The 19145-nt window shown below is 39.1% G+C and overlaps 1 protein-coding gene across 5 annotated transcripts in view; it reads right to left on the reverse strand.

The window, feature by feature from the left end:
• Window positions 1-2286: 2286 nt before the first annotated feature.
• The window catches only part of MDH1B (malate dehydrogenase 1B), a 54365-nt gene continuing 37506 nt past the window's right edge, over window positions 2287-19145 (reverse strand). For 2 of the 5 annotated variants that reach the window (XM_054548624.1, XM_054548621.1), the window contains exons 11-13: window positions 19016-19066; window positions 17547-17613; window positions 16374-16463 (exon numbers count right to left, since the gene is read on the reverse strand). In XM_054548624.1, coding sequence (XP_054404599.1) covers window positions 17558-17613; window positions 19016-19066 — 107 coding nt within the window. In that variant the 3' untranslated portion in view covers window positions 16374-16463; window positions 17547-17557. 5 annotated transcript variants of the gene reach the window in all.

Raw genomic sequence — 19145 nt, forward strand, 5'->3', positions numbered from 1 at the left:
GATGTCACATGAACCAAATGTATTACAACTTTACCATTAATGACTTCAAGCTGTTGAAAAGGTAGGGGGCTGATATAGTTTGGCTGTGTCCCCACCCAAATCTCACCTTGAATTGTAATAATCCCCATGTGTCAAGGGCAGGGCTGGGTGGAGATAATTGAATCATGGGGGCTGTTTCCCCCATACTGTTCTCAGGGTAGTGAATAAGTCTCATGTGATCTGATGGTTTTATAAATGGGAGTTTCCCTGCACAAGCTCTCCTGCCTGCCACCATGTAAGATGTGACTTTCCACTTCCATTGCCTTCCGCCATGATTGTGAGGCCTCTCCAGCCATGTGGAACTGTGAGTTCATTAAACCTCTTTCCTTTATAAATTACCCAGTCTGGGGTATGAAAACGAACTAATATAGGAATCAATTTTAACATGTCTTTAAAAAAGGTTTGAACTCCAAGCGTAGGTGTTTTACTTCATGAGCAGCACCTGGAGAGCTGAAATATCTGAGTTTTCAGGTCCCAACAGATACACTTCAAACAACTCTGGTAAGTGGGCACAGATTCACTCTAGAATGTCCCATAATAAAATCAGCTTTGAAAAGTTAGTATGACATCCAATGATAGCTAATTTATTATTTTGTTTTTGAAACATATTAGTATCACACTACTGGTTTCTTAAAAACTGAAACTTGAGACATTTAAAAAATAAAAATTGATAAGTTATGGGGCAAGAATGGAATCAAGTGAAGGAGAAAATAATCTATCATGGGTCTTTGTCTAGATAAATGACTGATTTTCTGGGAACAGATGAGACAAAAATCTAGGAAGAAAGTAAATCTATCGCACACGAAATCTGTATCTGTTTGAGTACTGCAGACTCAAAGCTGAAATTGTATTTAGAAGTTTTATATTACATTATATCTGCATTGTGACACATCATAGTGTCTGAGATATCAGCAATAGAAGGAGGTTTGAACATTTTTCTGAGTGCTGACATTTTTAGATTTCATCAGACATCTCTGGCATTGACTGATTCTGTGGAACAAGGATGTTGGTGCCAAAAAAAAGAATTGTCTGAAGTTTCAGTCAAAATAACACAACTAAATAGACAAATGTTTAAGTACCTAAGAATGAACCCGGGTATGTTGGAAAGTAATCTAAGCAAATGGACAATTGATAGTCCTAAGCTCTTAGCATGGCTGGATTTCAGACAGGCTTAGAGAAAAGATCTGAGGACTGTTTTGGTTTCACTTACTTCTGTCAACTGGAACTTTGTAGTTACTGTTGCAGCCCCCTGGCTCGAGTTCATATAGTCATATTAAGACTTTTCCTTTTCTTTCCATAAAATGTTTTGGGTTATAAATCAAAACCAGTTTTTTCTTCCTATAAATGTTTTGGGTTATAAATCAAATTTATGATCTTACAATACCATAAATAACTGATGAGGTGGCATTTTTTGCTAGCAAGGCAGTAGTTTCTATAAATCATAATTGGTAATTGACTCTGTCTTTACCTTGAGAAAGCAGGTAGGAAGAAGGTGCAATCTTTCCACACAATCACAATTTGCCCTGGTTGGGACATAAATGTTTCACACAAGCCAGAACCTGGGCGGCCACCCCTTCTTGTGTATAGGCACTCTTTCTGTTCACTCTCTCTCTGATGGCTCCTTACACATACATTTGAAGACTATAACTCCCAAGAAAGAAAGAGGATTTACATGTATTTACATACATGATGAATAATCTCAGAGAAAAAATTAAGTTACTAAAGTTGACTCCAGAAAAAAATAGAAAACCTGTACCAAGGAAGATAGAACAAATGACCTTAAAATATTACATTCTGAGCCCAGATCATTTTATGGGTAAAGTTTTCAAAGCTTTAAAAAACAAAAGATTTTTATACTTTGGGAATGGTTAGAAGACCTACAAGGTTACCAAATGTATTTTATAAAGCCAACAAAACACTGAATGCCAAAAATGACAAAGCAATCATATGTTTCTCTGTATCCCACACATACTCTCACATAAAAACATATGGGCCAGTGTAATTTATAAATACCAATGAGAAAATCCTAAATAAAGAACCTAGAAACCATATATTAAAAGAATAATTTACCATAACTGTGTAGGTTTTATTCTAGAGCTACAAAGATGCTTGGTATGTGGAATTGATAACGTAACTATTAATAGGTCCAGTAAACGAAATCAAGTGATAATTTCAGTAGCTGTTATGAAGACATCTGGTATTATTATTAATTAACTATTTAAATTAACAAAAAATGGTATATGCTTATTATGTATATGATGTTTTATTTATTTATTTAGAGACAAGGTCTTGCTCCGTTGCCCAGACTGGAGTGCAGTGGTATGATTATAGCTCATTGCAGCCTCGAACTCTTGGGCTCAAGGGATCCTCTTGCCTCAGCCTCCGAAGTAGCTAGGACTAACAGGTGCATGTCACATGTCTGGCTATTTTTTTATGTTTTATTTTTGTGGAGGCAGGGTCTTCCTATGTTGCCCAGGCTGGTCTTGTACTCCTGGCCTCAAGCAATCCTCAGTCCTCGACCTCCCAAGTTGCTGGGATTACAGGTGTGAGCCACTGTGCCAATGGGATATTCTGAAATATATATACATTGTGGGATGAGTAAATTTATCTAATTAGCATGTATTACCTCACATACTCACTTTTGGGGTGAGAACACTTAAAATCTACTCTCTTAGCAATGTCCAGGAACACAATACATTGTTATAAACTATAGTTGCCATATTGTACAATAGATCTCTCCAAGTTATTCCTCCTGTCTTACAGAAATTTTTGTATCCTTTGACCAACATCTTCCCAACCACCCTCCTCTCTCAGCCCCTGGTAACCATCAGTCTAGTGGCTACTTTTATGAGTTCAACTTTTTTAAGATTCCACATATAAGTGAGATCATGCAAATATTTGTCTTTTTGTGCCTGGCTTATTTCACTTAATGTAATGTCCTCTAGGCTCATCCATGTTGTTGCAAATGACAGATTTTTTTTTCTTTTTGAAGACTGACTAGTATTCCATTGTGTATATACACCACATTTCCTTTACCTATTCACCCTTTGATGGACACTGAGGTTTACTCCTGTCTTGGCTATTGTGAATACTGCTGCAGTAAACATGAAGGACAGATATCTCTGATATAATGATTCATTTCCTTTGGATATATACCCAGTAGTGGGATTGCTGGTTCATATGATAATTCTATTTTTAATTTTTTGGGAACCTCCATGTTGTTTTCCATTAATGGCTGTATTAATTTACCTTCTCACCAACAGCGTGAAAGGATTCCCTTTTCTCCACCTCCTTGCCAACACTTATTACTTTTTGTCTTTTTGATATAGCCATTCTAACAGGTCTGAGGTGATATCTCATTGTGGTAGTAATTAGCATATCCCTGGGGATTCATGATAGTGAACATTTTTTTCATAAACCTGCTGGCCGTTTGTTGTCGTCTTCTGAGAAATTTTGATTCTGGTCTTTCACCCATTTTAAAATCAGATTATTTGTTTTCTTGCTATTTAGTTGTTTGCATGTCTTATATATTCTGAATATTCACCCCTCATTAGAGACGTGGTTTGCAAATATTTTCTCCCATTCTGTAAGTTGTCTCTTCATTCTGTTGATTGTTTCCTTTGCTATGCAGAAGCATTTTAGTTGAGGTAATCTCATTTGCCTATTTTTGCTTTTGTTGTCTGTGCTCTTGGGGTCTGATCCAAAAAGTTGTTGTCTAGACTGATGTCATGGAGATTTAACTTTACCTTTTTCCAATTGTTTTACATCTTCTGTTTCTTATTTCATGACTTTTGCCAGTTTGCAGAACAGGTGAAACACATAAAAATTATAAAAACAATCCAGTTGGAAAATATAAAAGAAAGATTTAACTCATAATTTGAGAGAAATTTAAAAATATTTAGGTAGAAAGCTACCAGAGGCTATGATTTCATGGCTGAAGCTCTTAAAACTGTATATCAAATTCATCAATGACTTCCATATTGCTAAGTCCAAAGTACATCTTTCTACCTTTATCTTAGCTTTTTCTTACTAAACTTTATTTTGCCATTTCAAAATACATAAAAGGTGGAAGAATAGTAAGAAAAAAACCTCTCATATGCCCTTCTTCGAGAATCACTAATTGTTATTGTAAAAATGTTTGTTCAAATACACACACACATCATGATTTTATTCTGAACCATTTAAGAGTAAGTTGCAGACATTTTGGCTTTTTACTCTTAAATACTTCAGCCGGTATTTTTTAAAGATGATTTCCTTACATAGCTACTGTATCATTTTTTAAATCAAGAAATTTAACATTGATACAATGCTATTACCTAACAGACAGTATTTAAATTTTGCAAATAATGTCCTTTATAGCATTTTGTTTCCTGATCCAAGATCCAATCCAGCATCACACATTGCCTTTAGTTGTCATATTTCTTTAGTACTCTATAATTTGGAACACTTCCTCAGCCTTTTCTTGTTTATTGTGACATTGACATTTTTGAATAGTATAGGTCAATTATTCTGTAGAAAATTTCTCCAATCGAGTTTGTATGTTGTTTCCCCACGATTATTTTTCAATTTATACATTTCTGGGGAGCAAGGATACCAGAAGAAATTCTTTGTCCTTCTTAGTGTATCACATCCGAGGAGGTTCACTGCTATGGGGGTGCTACTGTTTATCTAATTACCATGTGACATTACCTGTGTATACTTAATTAAGTTGGTGTCCCTGCAAGCTGATGTCTGTGTCCTTCCTTTACACACATCACACATCACATCCATTCTTTTTTTTTTTTAAGCATTGTCTCATTTTCTGGGTCAACAAGATATTGCAGATTTATCACATATGTTCCCTGCCCCAGTGCTAGAACCAATCATTTATTCAAAAAGGGTTGGTTCCTTTTAGTAGGGAGTGGTTTTAGAACTCAAAATTTAGGTGCTAAATGTGTTCACTGCTATGGGGATGCCACTGTTTTCTAGGCCTTTTCATAAGTTCATCATGATATCTTCAATTCCAATCTAGCAATCCAAAACCACAGGGTTCTTCCTTCCCTTCCCCCTTCCCAAATCTGTTTTACCCTTCCCCAGTCTTGATTATCCTGGCTTCCAAAAACATTGATACATTTGTTCATTTGCTCAATGTTTAGCTTATCTTTTAAAACTTTCCTTTTCCAAACACTGTCTCTTGGCCTCTGTTATATCACTCTACAGGCTCTCTTCCAACAGAAGGTTGTCTTGAGTCTTCTTTGTTGGCCTCTCCTTGTAGATCTGGCCCTTAAATATGGGAGTGCCTTCAGAATGGGTCTTGGGCTTCCTTCCTTACCCTTCCCTTCCTACACATGTTGCATAGTGCCTAGGTCCCTTACCACCTTTGAGCTAGTGATTCACAAATTGATGACTCTAGCCCTGCTCTCTTCTCTGAACTGCAGACTCATCGATAACTTAGTACTTCCACTTAGATATTAAGATTGACATGCCCCTGATTTTCTATTCTATCCACAAATCTGTGCTGCTGTCTATCCACATTTTAGGAAACGGCACCATCATCCAGCTGGTTGTTCAAACTAAAACCAGTTAATCTTTGATTTCTCCTTTTTATTTACTCTCCTCGCTATATTCATTCCAACTTAAAATCCCATGAATGCGGCTGGGCACAGTTGCTCACACTTGTAATCCCAGCACTTTGGGAGAGTGAGGCAGGTGGATCGCTTCAGATCAGGAGTTTGAGACCAGCCTGGGCAATATGGTGAAAGCCTGTCTCTACTAAAAATACAAAAATTAGGCAGGTGTGGTGGTGTGCACTTGTAGTCTCCGCTACTCCTTCTTGGGAGGCTGAGGTGAGAGGATGGCTTGAGCCTGTGAGGCGGAGGTTGTAGTGAACCTAGACCATGCCACTGCACTCCAGCCTGGGCAACACAGGTGACATTCTGTCTCAAAAAAAAAAAAAAAAAAAATCCTATGAGTGAGATATATCCCTCCAGAATATAACTCAATTTTTCCACTTCTCGTCCTTATTACCATCTTCCTAGTCTAAGCCACTAGCATCTCTTGCATGAATGCTCATAATGGCCTCCTAAATGGTATCCTACCATCTATTCTTACATTCCTCTAAATTTTTCTTCAGAACGTACTTGCTAGTGCCTTTAAAATCCAAATTACCTACCAAGATTTTGTGAAAACTTCCAAGACCTGCCTTTTTCTCCAAATATATCCCATACCTCTCTTGCACTTATACTGGCTAGCTTCTTTCTGTTTTTAAAAACTAACCCATCTCCTCTCTTACCCCCTACACTGGGCCTTTGCACTTGCTGCTACCCCTGCTTGGAAAGCTTCCTCCAGCTCATCTCATGACTGCCTCACATTCATCCTTAGGCTCCACTGAGCTCTTCCATGACAACCCTATCTGGAATAGCTTTATCGCATCATTCTGTTTTAGTCATAGCTGTCAGCACAGCTTGTGGTCATCTTGCTTCGTTATATGTTTATTGGCTTAATATTTGTCTTCTTCACTAGAAAGCAAACTCCTCAAAAGCAGGAACAAGAGCTATTTTGTATTTTGTCTTATTTGTCCCTGTATGCTCAGTGCCTGCCTCCCACACTACATGACTCATCATAAGCACCCAACAAATGTGTTGAATAAATGAATCAGGAAAGGCTGGTTAGCACTGTGCAGGGAGAGTGCCTTGCCTGTGATCTCTAGCAGTCGACATTGGATATGGCTCCATTGTGAAGATGCAAGTTAATTAGCATCGAAGACCATCAGATACACAAATCATGTAAATATTTCTTGTTCTGACTCTGAGCCTTCTGATTATAATTTGTGCTTCCATGTAGCTTGTGCAGGAAGTTAATGCACTTTTAGAGCTGTGGACATCTGGTAACTTTGGTACTTCTATTTTAAGTCTAAGAATGGTAAGCTGTCATTCTTGTTCTATCATTAGTATTGTTGGCTTGGTTATCTGAGGGACTTTAATGGTAGCTGCAAACTACACTTCTAATCCTGCAGAGGTGAAGAATAAATGACGGTGGTGAATTTTACTAAGGTGCTATCAGCCTGATGGACAACCCATTCATGCTGGCAGGGAAGTGCACCCAGGCTGCTGACACCCAGAGTGGGAGGGGATGGACATCCAAAATGGTGGGCTAAGGACTGGCACCCAGAGGGCATGGTGGGGGAGGCACACACGGAGGGCACTCAGGAACAGGGCAGGGTGGAACTCCAGGGATCGGCCAGTGAATGGTACTCAGGGGTGGGTGCCCAGGGGATTAAGGAAAAAAAAAGAATGAGCATTGTTGGAATTTAGAAGAGAGGGATCCAAAGTATGTATTGCTCAAAACTGTGTGCTAGGCATTATTCTAGGTGCTTAGAAAACACCACAAAACAGATGAGTATTACTACTATAGAGCTTTATTTTTAGTGTGTTAGAAGGACAATGGGCAAAAATATAATACATGAACAATAATAACGTTGAGATTGTAAGCACTGCGGAATACAACAAAAAGTAGAGCAGGATAAAGGGGGCTGAGATTGCTGAGAGTGGCAGATAGCAGTGCTAAACAGCATGGTATGTATAGGCATTATTAAAAAGGTGAAATCTGAGCAAAGGCTTGTAGGAAGTGAAGCGTTGGTCACATATTTAATGAAAGAGTGTTCCATGTAGAGGAAATGGCTAGTGCAAGGCTCTGAGGTCAGAGTGTGCCTGGCAGATATAAGGTACAGCCAGGAGGCTTATGTGGCAAGAGCAGAGTGGTATAAACATGAAAAATAGTAGTAGGAGAGGAGATCAGAGAGATGAAAAGGTGAGGGTGGGAACAGACCATGTGGCCTTTCAGGCCATCATAAGGACTTTGGCTTTTATTCTGTAGTGGAGAGCCTCTATGAGCTCTTAAACATAATTGAGCTACAATCTGATTCACATTTTTGTTTGTTTGTTTTGATAAAGTGAATGTTTAATGGTAAAAGTTAAAAATCATCAGATTCATCTATCCTTTCTGTAGAGATATTCTTACCAAAGGGGTTATACTATGTATAGTGTATTATATAAAGCTCTTATTCTGTTGGAAACTATTTGGATGAATATCACCAACTTTTGTGATTTTCTTTTTTTCCATGGTTGACACAATCCCTTTTTGATTGATGATTCCTTTTTTAAATGTACCAAAACTTTAAATTAATTTATAGTCAAGGTTAGCTATTAACTGAAGACTGGGATCCATTCTGTTACTTTAAGATGACTCGTCATTTCACCCTCAAAATATAATTAATTACTATTCTATTCTTGGAAGTGAAAAGAAAATTCTTTTTTATTTTTTGTATATCTCTCTTCCAATCCATTTTGTATGTGATGACTGCAGTTTAATCCCCAGAGGATAATCTTCTTTCCCATATGTATTTTTTATTTTACTTTAAGTTCTGGCATACAAGCAGAGAATGTGCAGGTTTGTTATATAGGTATACATGTGCCACGGTGGTTTTCTGTACCTATCAACCCATCATTTAGGTTTTAAGCCCCACATGCATTCCCTGGGATGTGAGACTGGTTCAACATCTGCAAATCAGTAAATGTAATCCATCACATAAACAGAACCAATGACAAAAACCACATGATTATCTCAATAGATGCAGAAAACACCTTCAATAAAATTCAACATCCCTTCATGTTAAAATCTCTCAATAAACTAGGTATTGATGAAACACATCTCAAAATAATAAGAGCTATTTATGACAAACCCATAGCCAATATCATACTGAATGGGCAAAAGCTGGAAACATTCCCTTTGGAAACCGGCACAAGTCAAGGATGCCCCCTCTCACCACTCCTGTTCAACATAGTATTGGAAGTTCTGGCCAGGGCAATCAGGCAAGAGAAAGAAATAAAGGGTATACAAATAGGAAGAGAGGAAGTCAAACTGTCTCTGTTTGCAGATAACATGAGCCTATATCTAGAAAACCCCATCATCTCAGACCCAAAACTCCTTAAGCTGATAAGCAACTTCAGCAAAGTCTCAGGATACAAAATCAGTGTGCAAAAATCACAAACATTCTTATATACCAACAATAGACAAGCAGAGAGCCAAACAATGAATGAACTCCCATTCACAATTGCTACAAAGAGAATAAAACACCTAGGAATACAGCTTACAAGGGACATGAAGGACTCTTCAGGGAGAACTACAAACCACTGCTCAAGGAAATAAGAGAGGACACAAACAAATGGAAAAACATTCCATACTCATGGGTAGGAAGAATAAATGTGAAAATGGCCATACTGCCCAAAGTAATTGATAGATTCAATGCTGTTTCCATCAAACTACCATTGACTTTCTTCACAGAATTAGAAAAAAAATTACTTTACATTTCATATGGAACCAAAGAAGAGCCAATATAGCCAAGACAATCCTAAGTAAAAAGAACAAAGCTGTAGGCATCACGCTACCTTACTTCAAATTATACTACAAGGCTACTGTAACCAAAACAGCATGGTACTGGTACCAAAACAGAGATACAGACCAACTGAACAGAAATAACACCACACGTCTACAACCATCTGATCTTTGTCAAACCTGGCAAAAACAAGCAATGGGGAAAGGATCCCCTATTTAATAAATGGTGCTGGGAAAACTGGCTAGCCATATGCAGAAAACTGAAACTGGACCCCTTCCTTACACCTGATTTACATTTTAAAAGAAGGCATCACTTTGGCTACTGTTTCAGTCCATTTGTGTTTCCGTAAGGGAATACCTGAGGCTGGATAATTTATAAAGAAAATAAGTTTATTTGGCTCATAGTTCTGCTGGCTGTACAAGAAGCATGGTGCCAATATCTGTTTCTGATGAGCGTCTCAGAAAACTTCTATTCATGGCAAAAGGTGAAGGGAAGCTGGCCTATGCAGATCACACAATGAGAAACGAAGCAAGAGAGTGAAGAGGGAAGTCCAGGATGCTTGTCCACAATCAGCTCTCGTGGAAACTAACAGAGTGAGACTCATTCATTGTGAGGATGGCACAAAGCAATTAATGAGGGATCCACTCTCATGACCCAATACCTCCTGTTGGAACCTATATTGGGGATAAAATTTCAACATGACATTTAGAGAGTTCAATCAAATATACAAACCACAATAGCTACTATTCTAAGAATAGTCTGTAAGATTTCAAGGATAAAGAAGGGAGACTACTTAAGAGGCTCTACGATAATCCAGAAGACAGTAGAGGGTTGGACCCAGAGAGTAATGGTGAAATTTGGCTTCTGGTAAATCCAGAAGACTATTTTGAAGGTAGAGCTATCAGGACTTCCTGTGATTGAGCGTAGAGTGTAAAAGAAAAAGAAGGTAAGGATGACTCCAAGAATTTTGGTTTGAGTGAATGGGAAGATAAAATTCCTCTTTATTGAGATTTTGTTTGAGATTGAGGAGCAGGTGGGAGATATAGGAATTAAGAGGTAAGTTTGAAACATGTTAATTCATTTGCCTATTAGCAATTTAAGTGCAAATTGCAAGTAGGATAGGGGAATCTTAAGTTTGGAAGAGGTGACTGGTCTGGAGATATAAATTAGGGGATTACTTGTATATAGATGGAATATAGAGTCATCGGACTGGATGGGGTCATGAGTAGCTACAGATGGCAATCAACAACAGATCCCTGGTGTACTCCAATATTATAAGGGTATAAGAGGATAAATCGGCAAAGGAGACTGAGAAATAGTAAAGCACTTCATGGGGATGAAGTAGGAAGAAAACCATGAAAGTCTCATGCCCTAAAAAGCAGGTGAAGTAAGTGTATCAGAGACAAGGAAATGATTATGTTGTTATGGGCTGAATATTTGCTCCCGCTATCCAAATTAATATTTCAAAAACTAATACCCAATGTGATGCTGTCTTAGTTAGCTTTGTGTTGCTGTAAAGGAATACCTGAGGCTAGGTAGTTTATAAAGAAAAGAGGTTTATTTGGCTCACAATTCTGCTGGCTGGAAGGTTCAAGATTGGACATCTGGTGAGGGCCCCAGGCAGCTTCTACTCATGGTGGAAGGCAAAAGGGGGCTGGCATATGTAAAGGTCACATGGTGAGAGAGGAAGCAAGAGAAGTGGGGAGGTGCCAGACAATTTTCAACAATCAGCTCTTGCAGGAACTAAGAGCAAGGGAACTCACTCACCCCAAGGGAGGGCATTAGTCTATTCATGAGGGATCCACCCCTATGACCCAAACACTTATTAGGCTCCACATCCAACATTAGGACCAAATTTTAACATAAGGTTTAGTTGGGATGAACGTCCAAACCATAGCAGGCTTCAGGAGGTGGGGCCTTTGGGAGGTGATTAGGTCATGAGGGTAGAAGCCTCATGAATAGGATTAGTGTCCTTATAAAAGATGCATCTGAGAGCTGCCTAGCCCCTTCCACCATGTGGAGACACAGTGAAAAGGTGCTGTCTATGAACCAAGAAATGTGTTCTTATGTAACACTGAATTTGCTGGCACCTTGATCTTGGACTTCCCAGTCTCAGATCAAGAATGGTGATAAATAATCAAGAATTCCCAGAATGGTGATAAATAAATCTCTGTTGTTTCTAAGCTACTGGTCAATGGTACTTTGTTATAGCAGCACGAAGGGACTAAGACATATGTCAAATGCTACTGATAGGTCAAGTCAGCATGAGGACTGAGGGCTCATCATGGCATTTTGCAAACATGGTGGTAATTTTAGGGGCCATAGATGACAACTTAATTTTAAAGGCATTGTTTAAGTATGACTTATGTGTGTTGATTTTCAGCAAGACACACTAGGGTTTGTGGCTGCTTTCCCAGAGATGGGTAGCACACCTACAAAGGAGGAGACTGCCAGGACTCTGCAAAACCTTTGCTATGGCTTCTCTGTTTAGAAATCATGCTTCTTTGTACCAATAAACTGAGAGACTTGTGATTAGATAGCTCTGTGGGCTCACTTTTTCTGCCCAGAAGAAATTAATATGAGGGGTAGAACAGCTGCTCACTGTTGGGAGAGTCACCAGTTTGCTTCCAGAAACTCAGCTGCAAGCTTGGGTGACCTTTCTGTGTCCTCTGCAGACCGAGTAAGCTTTCAGCTCTGAGCCAGGACCGTTTTAGAGTTAAAGATGTTAGTTTTACGGCCAGCAAAGGAGCAAATGGAAGTTACACATTACTTCACAGTTACATCTGGTAGTGTGTAGATGGAGGAATAGCTCTTTATCCTATTTCTGTCTCTTGGAGTCTCATAATGTTCACCTCCCTGAAATAAAAACAAATAAGTAATGGTTCGGCCAAGAGAGGAAAGGCCACATCACTGTGTAAGATCTATCAAGGCATCAGTGAGATGAAGTTTGAGGACATAGTGTAGGGCAGTGGTTGTCAAAGTATGGTCCCCAGATCAGTAGCATCAGCATCACCTGGGAACTTGTTAGACATGCAAATTCTCAGGCCCTACCTAAGACTTACTGAGTCACAAACTCTGGAGATGGTCCCCAGCAATTTTTTTTGTTGGTTTTTTTGTTTGTTTGTTTTTTGAGACAGAGTCTTGCTCTGTCATCCAGGCTAGAGTGCAGTGGCACGATCTTGGCTCACTGCAGCCTCTGCTTCCTCGGTTCAAGCGATTCTCCAGCCTCAACCTCTGGAGTAGCTAGGACCACAGGCAGATGCCACCATGCCTGGCTAATTTTTGTATTTTTAGTGGAGATGGGGTTTCACCATGTTGGCCAGGCTGGTCTCAAACTCCTGACTTCAAGTGATCTGCCCACCTCGGCCTCCCAAAGAGCTGGGATAACAGGCATGAGCCACCATGCCTGGCCCTCAGCAATCTATTTTAACAAGTGATTCTGATCCATGCTAATGTCGAAAATCATGGTCTGGAATTGAAGTAAGTTGGTGGCATTTACTGACTGGAATTAGGGAAGATATAACAAATATAACAGTCAGTACAGATTTTGAGCCTAGCTGAGTCGGAAAAGTCAGTTTGTCTAGGGGCTGAGTGTGGTTGTTCATGCTTGTAGTCCCAGCTACTCAGGAGGCTGAAGCAGGAGGATCACTTGAGTCCAGAAGTTCAAGACCAGCCTGGGTAACATAGCAAGACCCCATCTCTACAAAAATAAAAATAAAATAAAAAATTAGCTGGGTGTGGTGGCATGTTCCTGTAGTCCCAGCTACTTGAGAGGCTGAGGTGGGAAGATCGCTTGAGCCCAGGAATTCTAGGTTGTACTGAGCCATAATTGTGCCTCTTCACTCTAGGCTGGGTACAGAGCGAGAACTTGTCTCTAAAAAACAAATGATCTAAATATATTTCTTATTAATTCCCTTAAAATGAAAAATTGAAAGATATTTCTCTAGTAAGTTAAATAGCTGTTAGCTATAAGTATATATAGCCACATATTTAAGTATGCAGCCATTGTCTATAAGTAATAGAACCCATCAATAACATGCACTTAAAACATAGAGTTATTTATTGTTTATTAGACAGAAATTCTGGGGTTGATCCAGGGTTGGTTCAGAGGCTCTTTGAAGCCATCGAGGCCTCAGGATTAGGCACCAGGCTTTTTCTGTCTTTCTTTACTGCTACCCTCCTATGCTGGTGATGTCTCTTCTCATGGCTACAAAATGGTTGCTGAAGCTGTGAGCATTACATCCCAGTAGGACAGCATTTTAAGCAGGAAGGAAGTAGGTGGGAGCCAAAGTGCTTTCTCCTTACATACCATTTATTCTCTCTGTCTCATGCAGGCCTCCAGAAGACTTATGTATCAGTGTCCAAAATTGGGCCGTATGCCTACCCCTAGGCCAATCACTGGCAAATGGGACTAAATTAGATATCTCACTATTCATTGGGCCCATCAACCATCCCAACAAAATCGGAGTTCTGTTGGTCACAAGAATTAAGCAGGGCTGTAGGGAGGGCAACTAATAGTGCTTGCTATAGTTACAAAGATTTATAGACACTTAACTCATATTCCAGTGACCAATTAATTACTTTATACACATAATGCCTTTCTCCAAACAATACTCTAATTTTTCTACAGAATAGTCCTCCCTCATGGCTTTACCATGATAGCTTTAACAACACAGAGAAACTACTTATAATAACCTCACATTAAAGTTACTTTTAATGGGAAAATCAGACTTGAGATTTCCCAAGTTGGTCTATTATATGTAACAGGCTACCATGAGAACTAGTGCATCAGTCGAAAAAATAAAGAAAAAAAAAAAACTCCCTGTGTATTAGTCCATTTTCGTGCTGCTGATAAAGACATACCCGAGGCTGGGCAATTTACAAAAGAAAGAGGTTTAATGGACTCACAGTTCCACAGGGTGGGGAGGCCTCTCAATCATGGTGGATGGCAAGGAGGAACAAGTCACATCTTATGCGGATGGCGGCAGGCAAAGAGAGGGGTTGTGCAGGCAAACTCCCATTTTTAAAGCCATCAGATCTTGAGACTTATTCACTATTGTGAGAACAGCATGGAAAAGACCCACCCCCATGATTCATTTATCTCCCGCTGGGTCCCTCCCACAACACGTGGGAATTATGGGAGCTACAAGATGAAATTTGGGTAGGGACAGAAAGCCAAACCACATCACCCTGAAAAATACTTTTGAAGTAGCATCGTAATTATTTCTAAATAAATAGCAAACACTTAACACTTTCCTCCCAGTGTAATTCCATATATTAGTTTGGGACAAATGTGTGGTAGTAGATATGGTGATTAAAATCAATCCATTCTATTCTCCTATAGGAGTCTATTCTAGAGGATTCTTGTCATCCTATGGTGGTCCAAACATATGGCAGTTCATATTCATGCTGGAAGTACAGACTCCTGGGGATGGGGATGAATATGTCCCAAAAGGGGACAAAACTCTGTCTAGGTCTCCTCTAGCCCTTTCCTAGATGTCCACCAACTGGAGAAGAAGCTCATTATCTCATTGTTCACAACTTGACACTCATGGGAAGAAAATCACTAAGGGGCAGGGCCACTACTTTGAAAGGTGATGTGTTCATGGTTGTGTTCTTTGTTCTAGCTTTTCTGTCTGGTTATGGGTAATAAGTGAGTCACACAAAACAGATTCAAGGGGTATGGAGCGGGAAATTTAGCTTGGGCTTCTTGGTCTGAATCACAGTTTCTAATCTCGCTTAGTTTTATCATAAGAAGCCCTGTATGTTGAGGGGCAACCGCCATGTGCCCAGCTCTGTGTAAAGCACCATTTGATTTCCCATACAGCTCTTGTTCTCTGTGTTAACATTCCTTGGGTTGAGGACCCCACAAGGTCAGGCAATGGTATTGGTAGGATTAGGGCACAAAATCAATGTCCTTAACACAGATATTAAGCTTTCTTCATAATAACATCAAATGAAGTGCTGACTTTGGAAACAAGCAAAAGTCAGTCATGGGTTTGAAATTACCCATTGCATTATGATGGCGCAGAAGCAATGCAGAAGATGCACCTACAATTTCCCTGAATTTTCAGGAAGTAATTTGTATCTTAAGAGCTATTAAACATACAGAGAAAGCACAGATATCAGCAGTTTTTCACATGACTCCTGGGCTTTCAAAAGTTCCTAATTGGCATTGGTAAAGGGCCTTATTAGCCGGAAAATATCTGAGCATACTGGTTTGGCTATTACCGCTTTAATAAAAGACTGTAATTTTTACTTAAACCACGCAATTATATAGTAAAAATATTATGCTTTTCTTTCAAAATTCATTTTATTCAGGCCATATCTGTTGTCAAGGAGCAGAAACCTATTCAATCTAAGCTTTAAAAAAGTGTGATTTATTGTACAGACCTTTATACAAAGCACACCCGAGGAAAAATGGTACAGAGGCAGGTCTTATGATGGTGGTGAACCCAACCAGCTCTGAAGAGCTCACAGGCACATAGTTCACCACCATTAACCTGACCCAGACACCAACTTACTCACTGGTCTCAGTTCAATTATTTTTTGAGAGAGAGAGAGAGAGAGAGAAAATATGATTGGTTCTCCTTGAGTGAAGTACATCTGTTTGGCCTAATTAGTTGAGGCCAAGGTTATGAGGACATTTGAGCAAACATGGCCACTTAGGTGCAGGTCTTAGGTATGGCTGGTGGAAGGAAGCAGGTTCTCTCAGAAGATGTATGGGCAGGTGCAATGACTGACAACTCTATTTTAATGTAGTATAAAAAATAGCATTTGACACCAAAATAGTTCTAAGAAAATGCAATTATTATGAAACAAACATGAGTGGATACAAGTAATGCAAAATGACTGAACTCTGACCTCTGTGCTGTCACAGTGATTTAATTGCCTTGCATGGTATTATCTAAGACTGACATAAATCTTTCAAATTATTCTTCCTTAAATATAGACATTCATATAAATTCTTTCTATGTTTATTATGCTACCAAGAAATTATATATTTCATCCAATTTGATCTGTTAGGATTCCACGGTTTTGCCTTCAAAGTCTGTAAAACGAAAAGAATGAAAAGACATAACTATTTCCAAAATATGTTAGTAGCATATGTTATTATTAGCTTTTTTGTTTGCTGGATTCCTGTATTCACGATTCAATAGCTGAGAAAGTGCATGTGTGAGAGCGATTCTATCGGGAAATAAAGCCATGAGATCATAGTTACGTATTTTCATATAGCAAAACTGATTGTGGCCTCTTCCCTGGCCGCAAGCTATTTTTATGTGCTCTCTCCTGGCACCTTGCTTTTCATTCCAAATCATGTATGCAGCTATGTGGTCAGCTCCATTTCTGCTCTTGGCTTTGCTGCTCCTCTACGCACCAATTCTAATTCCCCCTGATTAGCCCCATTCCTAAGTCCATCATACCATACATTTCAGAATGAAAGGTGCATGAAATTTTGTTCATTTTATTGGACATTTAAATAAAAGGGTGGGGGCTTGGGTGAATATCCTGATTGGTCAACCACAAAGAAATCTACATCAGCTTTGTTTTCAACTCAGTTATATACTTGGGAAATCTGGACATGCAGATTACTTGTGTCAATTTCCTTACTTATTCATCTTGAGGGAAGGATTTAATGAAGGATTTAAGGATTTGGTTGCAAAAGTGGGAAGCAGGCCAGGCACAGTGGCTCACGCCTGTAATTCTAGCACTTTGGAAGGCCAAAGTGGATGGTTACTTGGGCCCAGGAGTTTGAGACCAGCCTGGGCAACATTGTGAGACCCTAGATCTACAAAAAAAATTAAAAATTAGTTGGGTGTAGTGATGCATGCCTGTGGTCCCAGCTACTTGAGGGGCTGAGTTCAGAGGATCACAAATCTAGGAGGCTGAGGTTGCAGTGAGCTGTAACCGCACCACTGCACTTCAGCCTGGGCAACAGAGCAGACCCCGTCTTAAAAAAAAAAAGTGGGAAGCTGGGATCCAGGAGAGTAAGCAACCAAGGCTGGGTCCCTGGGGAAGGTGGGAAGTGGGGAGGGTTTGACAAGAATAGTATTGCAAGGAAACTTGATCCTCTATTACCCAGTTCCACTTGTAGAATAAGAAAATACTAGTTAATGTTTTGTCTACCACCTACCATTTAGGAACTCAAGACTGTGGCTTTTCAAAGGTGGTTTGAGGAATTTGATTTGGAAAATCTGCTGCTGCAAATAGAGTTAAAAGAATAGTTTTTAGTATGTAAAGCGCAATAATTTTTGCAGTTATTTCCATTTTCTTCTATCTTGTTCCTTCCACTCTGAGGTTTCTCTGAATGCATTGCTCTCCTAGGAGTTACAAGATGCTAGACCACTGTTATATAAAGTCTCAACCATTGATGATGACTTATCCATGTCCTGAGTGGACAATATGAACAAGCAGATGTTCAGTCAACTGCTCAGTATAGCATCTTTCTACCAACATCCCTATGAAGCCTCCTTCTCTGGCCCCCATAAACCACTGGGCCAACTTCTCAATGATTGCTAGCTTCCTTCTAAATAGATAGTTTCATATGAAGCTGTAAAAATGGAAACAGACTACATTATTATTTTTTTGATATACGGTTTGTATAGGCAGCTTTAGAAAAAATACAATTCTCTACATAAATATTTGCAAGCACTCACATTATATGTATACAGTTGACCCGTGAACAATGTGGAGGTTAGGGACACCATTCCTCTGTGTGATCAGTAATCTACACGTAACTTTTGACTCCCCCAAAACTTAACTAATAGCCCACTGTTGACCAGAAGTCTTGCTGATAACAGTTGATTAACATATATTTTGTATGTTATATGTATCACATACTGCATTCTAACTATAAAGTAAGCTAGAGAAAAGAAAATGTTATTAAGAAAATCATAAGGAAGATAAAATATATTTACTATCCATTAAGTGGAAATGGATCATTTCCACTTAAATCCATTTAATCCTCATTTTCTTTATGTTGACTAGGCTGGGAAGGAGCAGGAGGAAGAGGAGGCGTTGGTCTTGCTGTCTTAGGGATGGCAGAGGTGGAAGAAAATCTGCATAAGTGGACCTGCACAGTTCAAACCCATGCTGTTCAAGGTCAACAGCATATATATGTATGTGTATTTATGTAATACATTATAAATCATATATATGATGAGATATATATACACATAATGAGACAAAAATTCCCAGATTTTCCCTGTTAAGGAGAATTCTAACTTGGCTCTCTCAGTCTCTTCCTCTGACCTGTGTTCTGAGGAAGATGCTGTCTTGCCCTATTGGTTATTTTGGGCTTCATAATAAAGAATTGAGAAGAAAAGGGAAAGGCGAGAAGCAAGAGATACAAGGGACTGGAGTTGAAGTTAGAGTATTTTGGGAGAGTTTGAGGTGAATATGACAAGGAAGCAGTTTTAGTGCTTTTTTAAAAAAAGTTGACATTTTTATGCCCATTTCAAAGTGTTTGTGAAGCATATGAAAAGAAGCAGTTATTTAAAACTTGCTTTGGTCGCTAGACCATAACATTATTCTCTAACAACTGGACAATATGAGTCATGACTATTAGCAATATAGACATTGTTTATAACCCCACTGACTTACCATCTGACATAACTAGATTTTTTTCTTCATCAGGGACCAGATCTTTATGTCCTGAAATCAAAATTAAATAAAACATGCTGGATTTAGAATATAACCAACAACCTAACTAGGTCATGAGATGTTCTAAGTC

This window comes from Pongo abelii, chromosome 11 (genome assembly GCF_028885655.2).
Source record: "Pongo abelii isolate AG06213 chromosome 11, NHGRI_mPonAbe1-v2.0_pri, whole genome shotgun sequence".
Lineage (NCBI taxonomy): Eukaryota > Metazoa > Chordata > Mammalia > Primates > Hominidae > Pongo > Pongo abelii.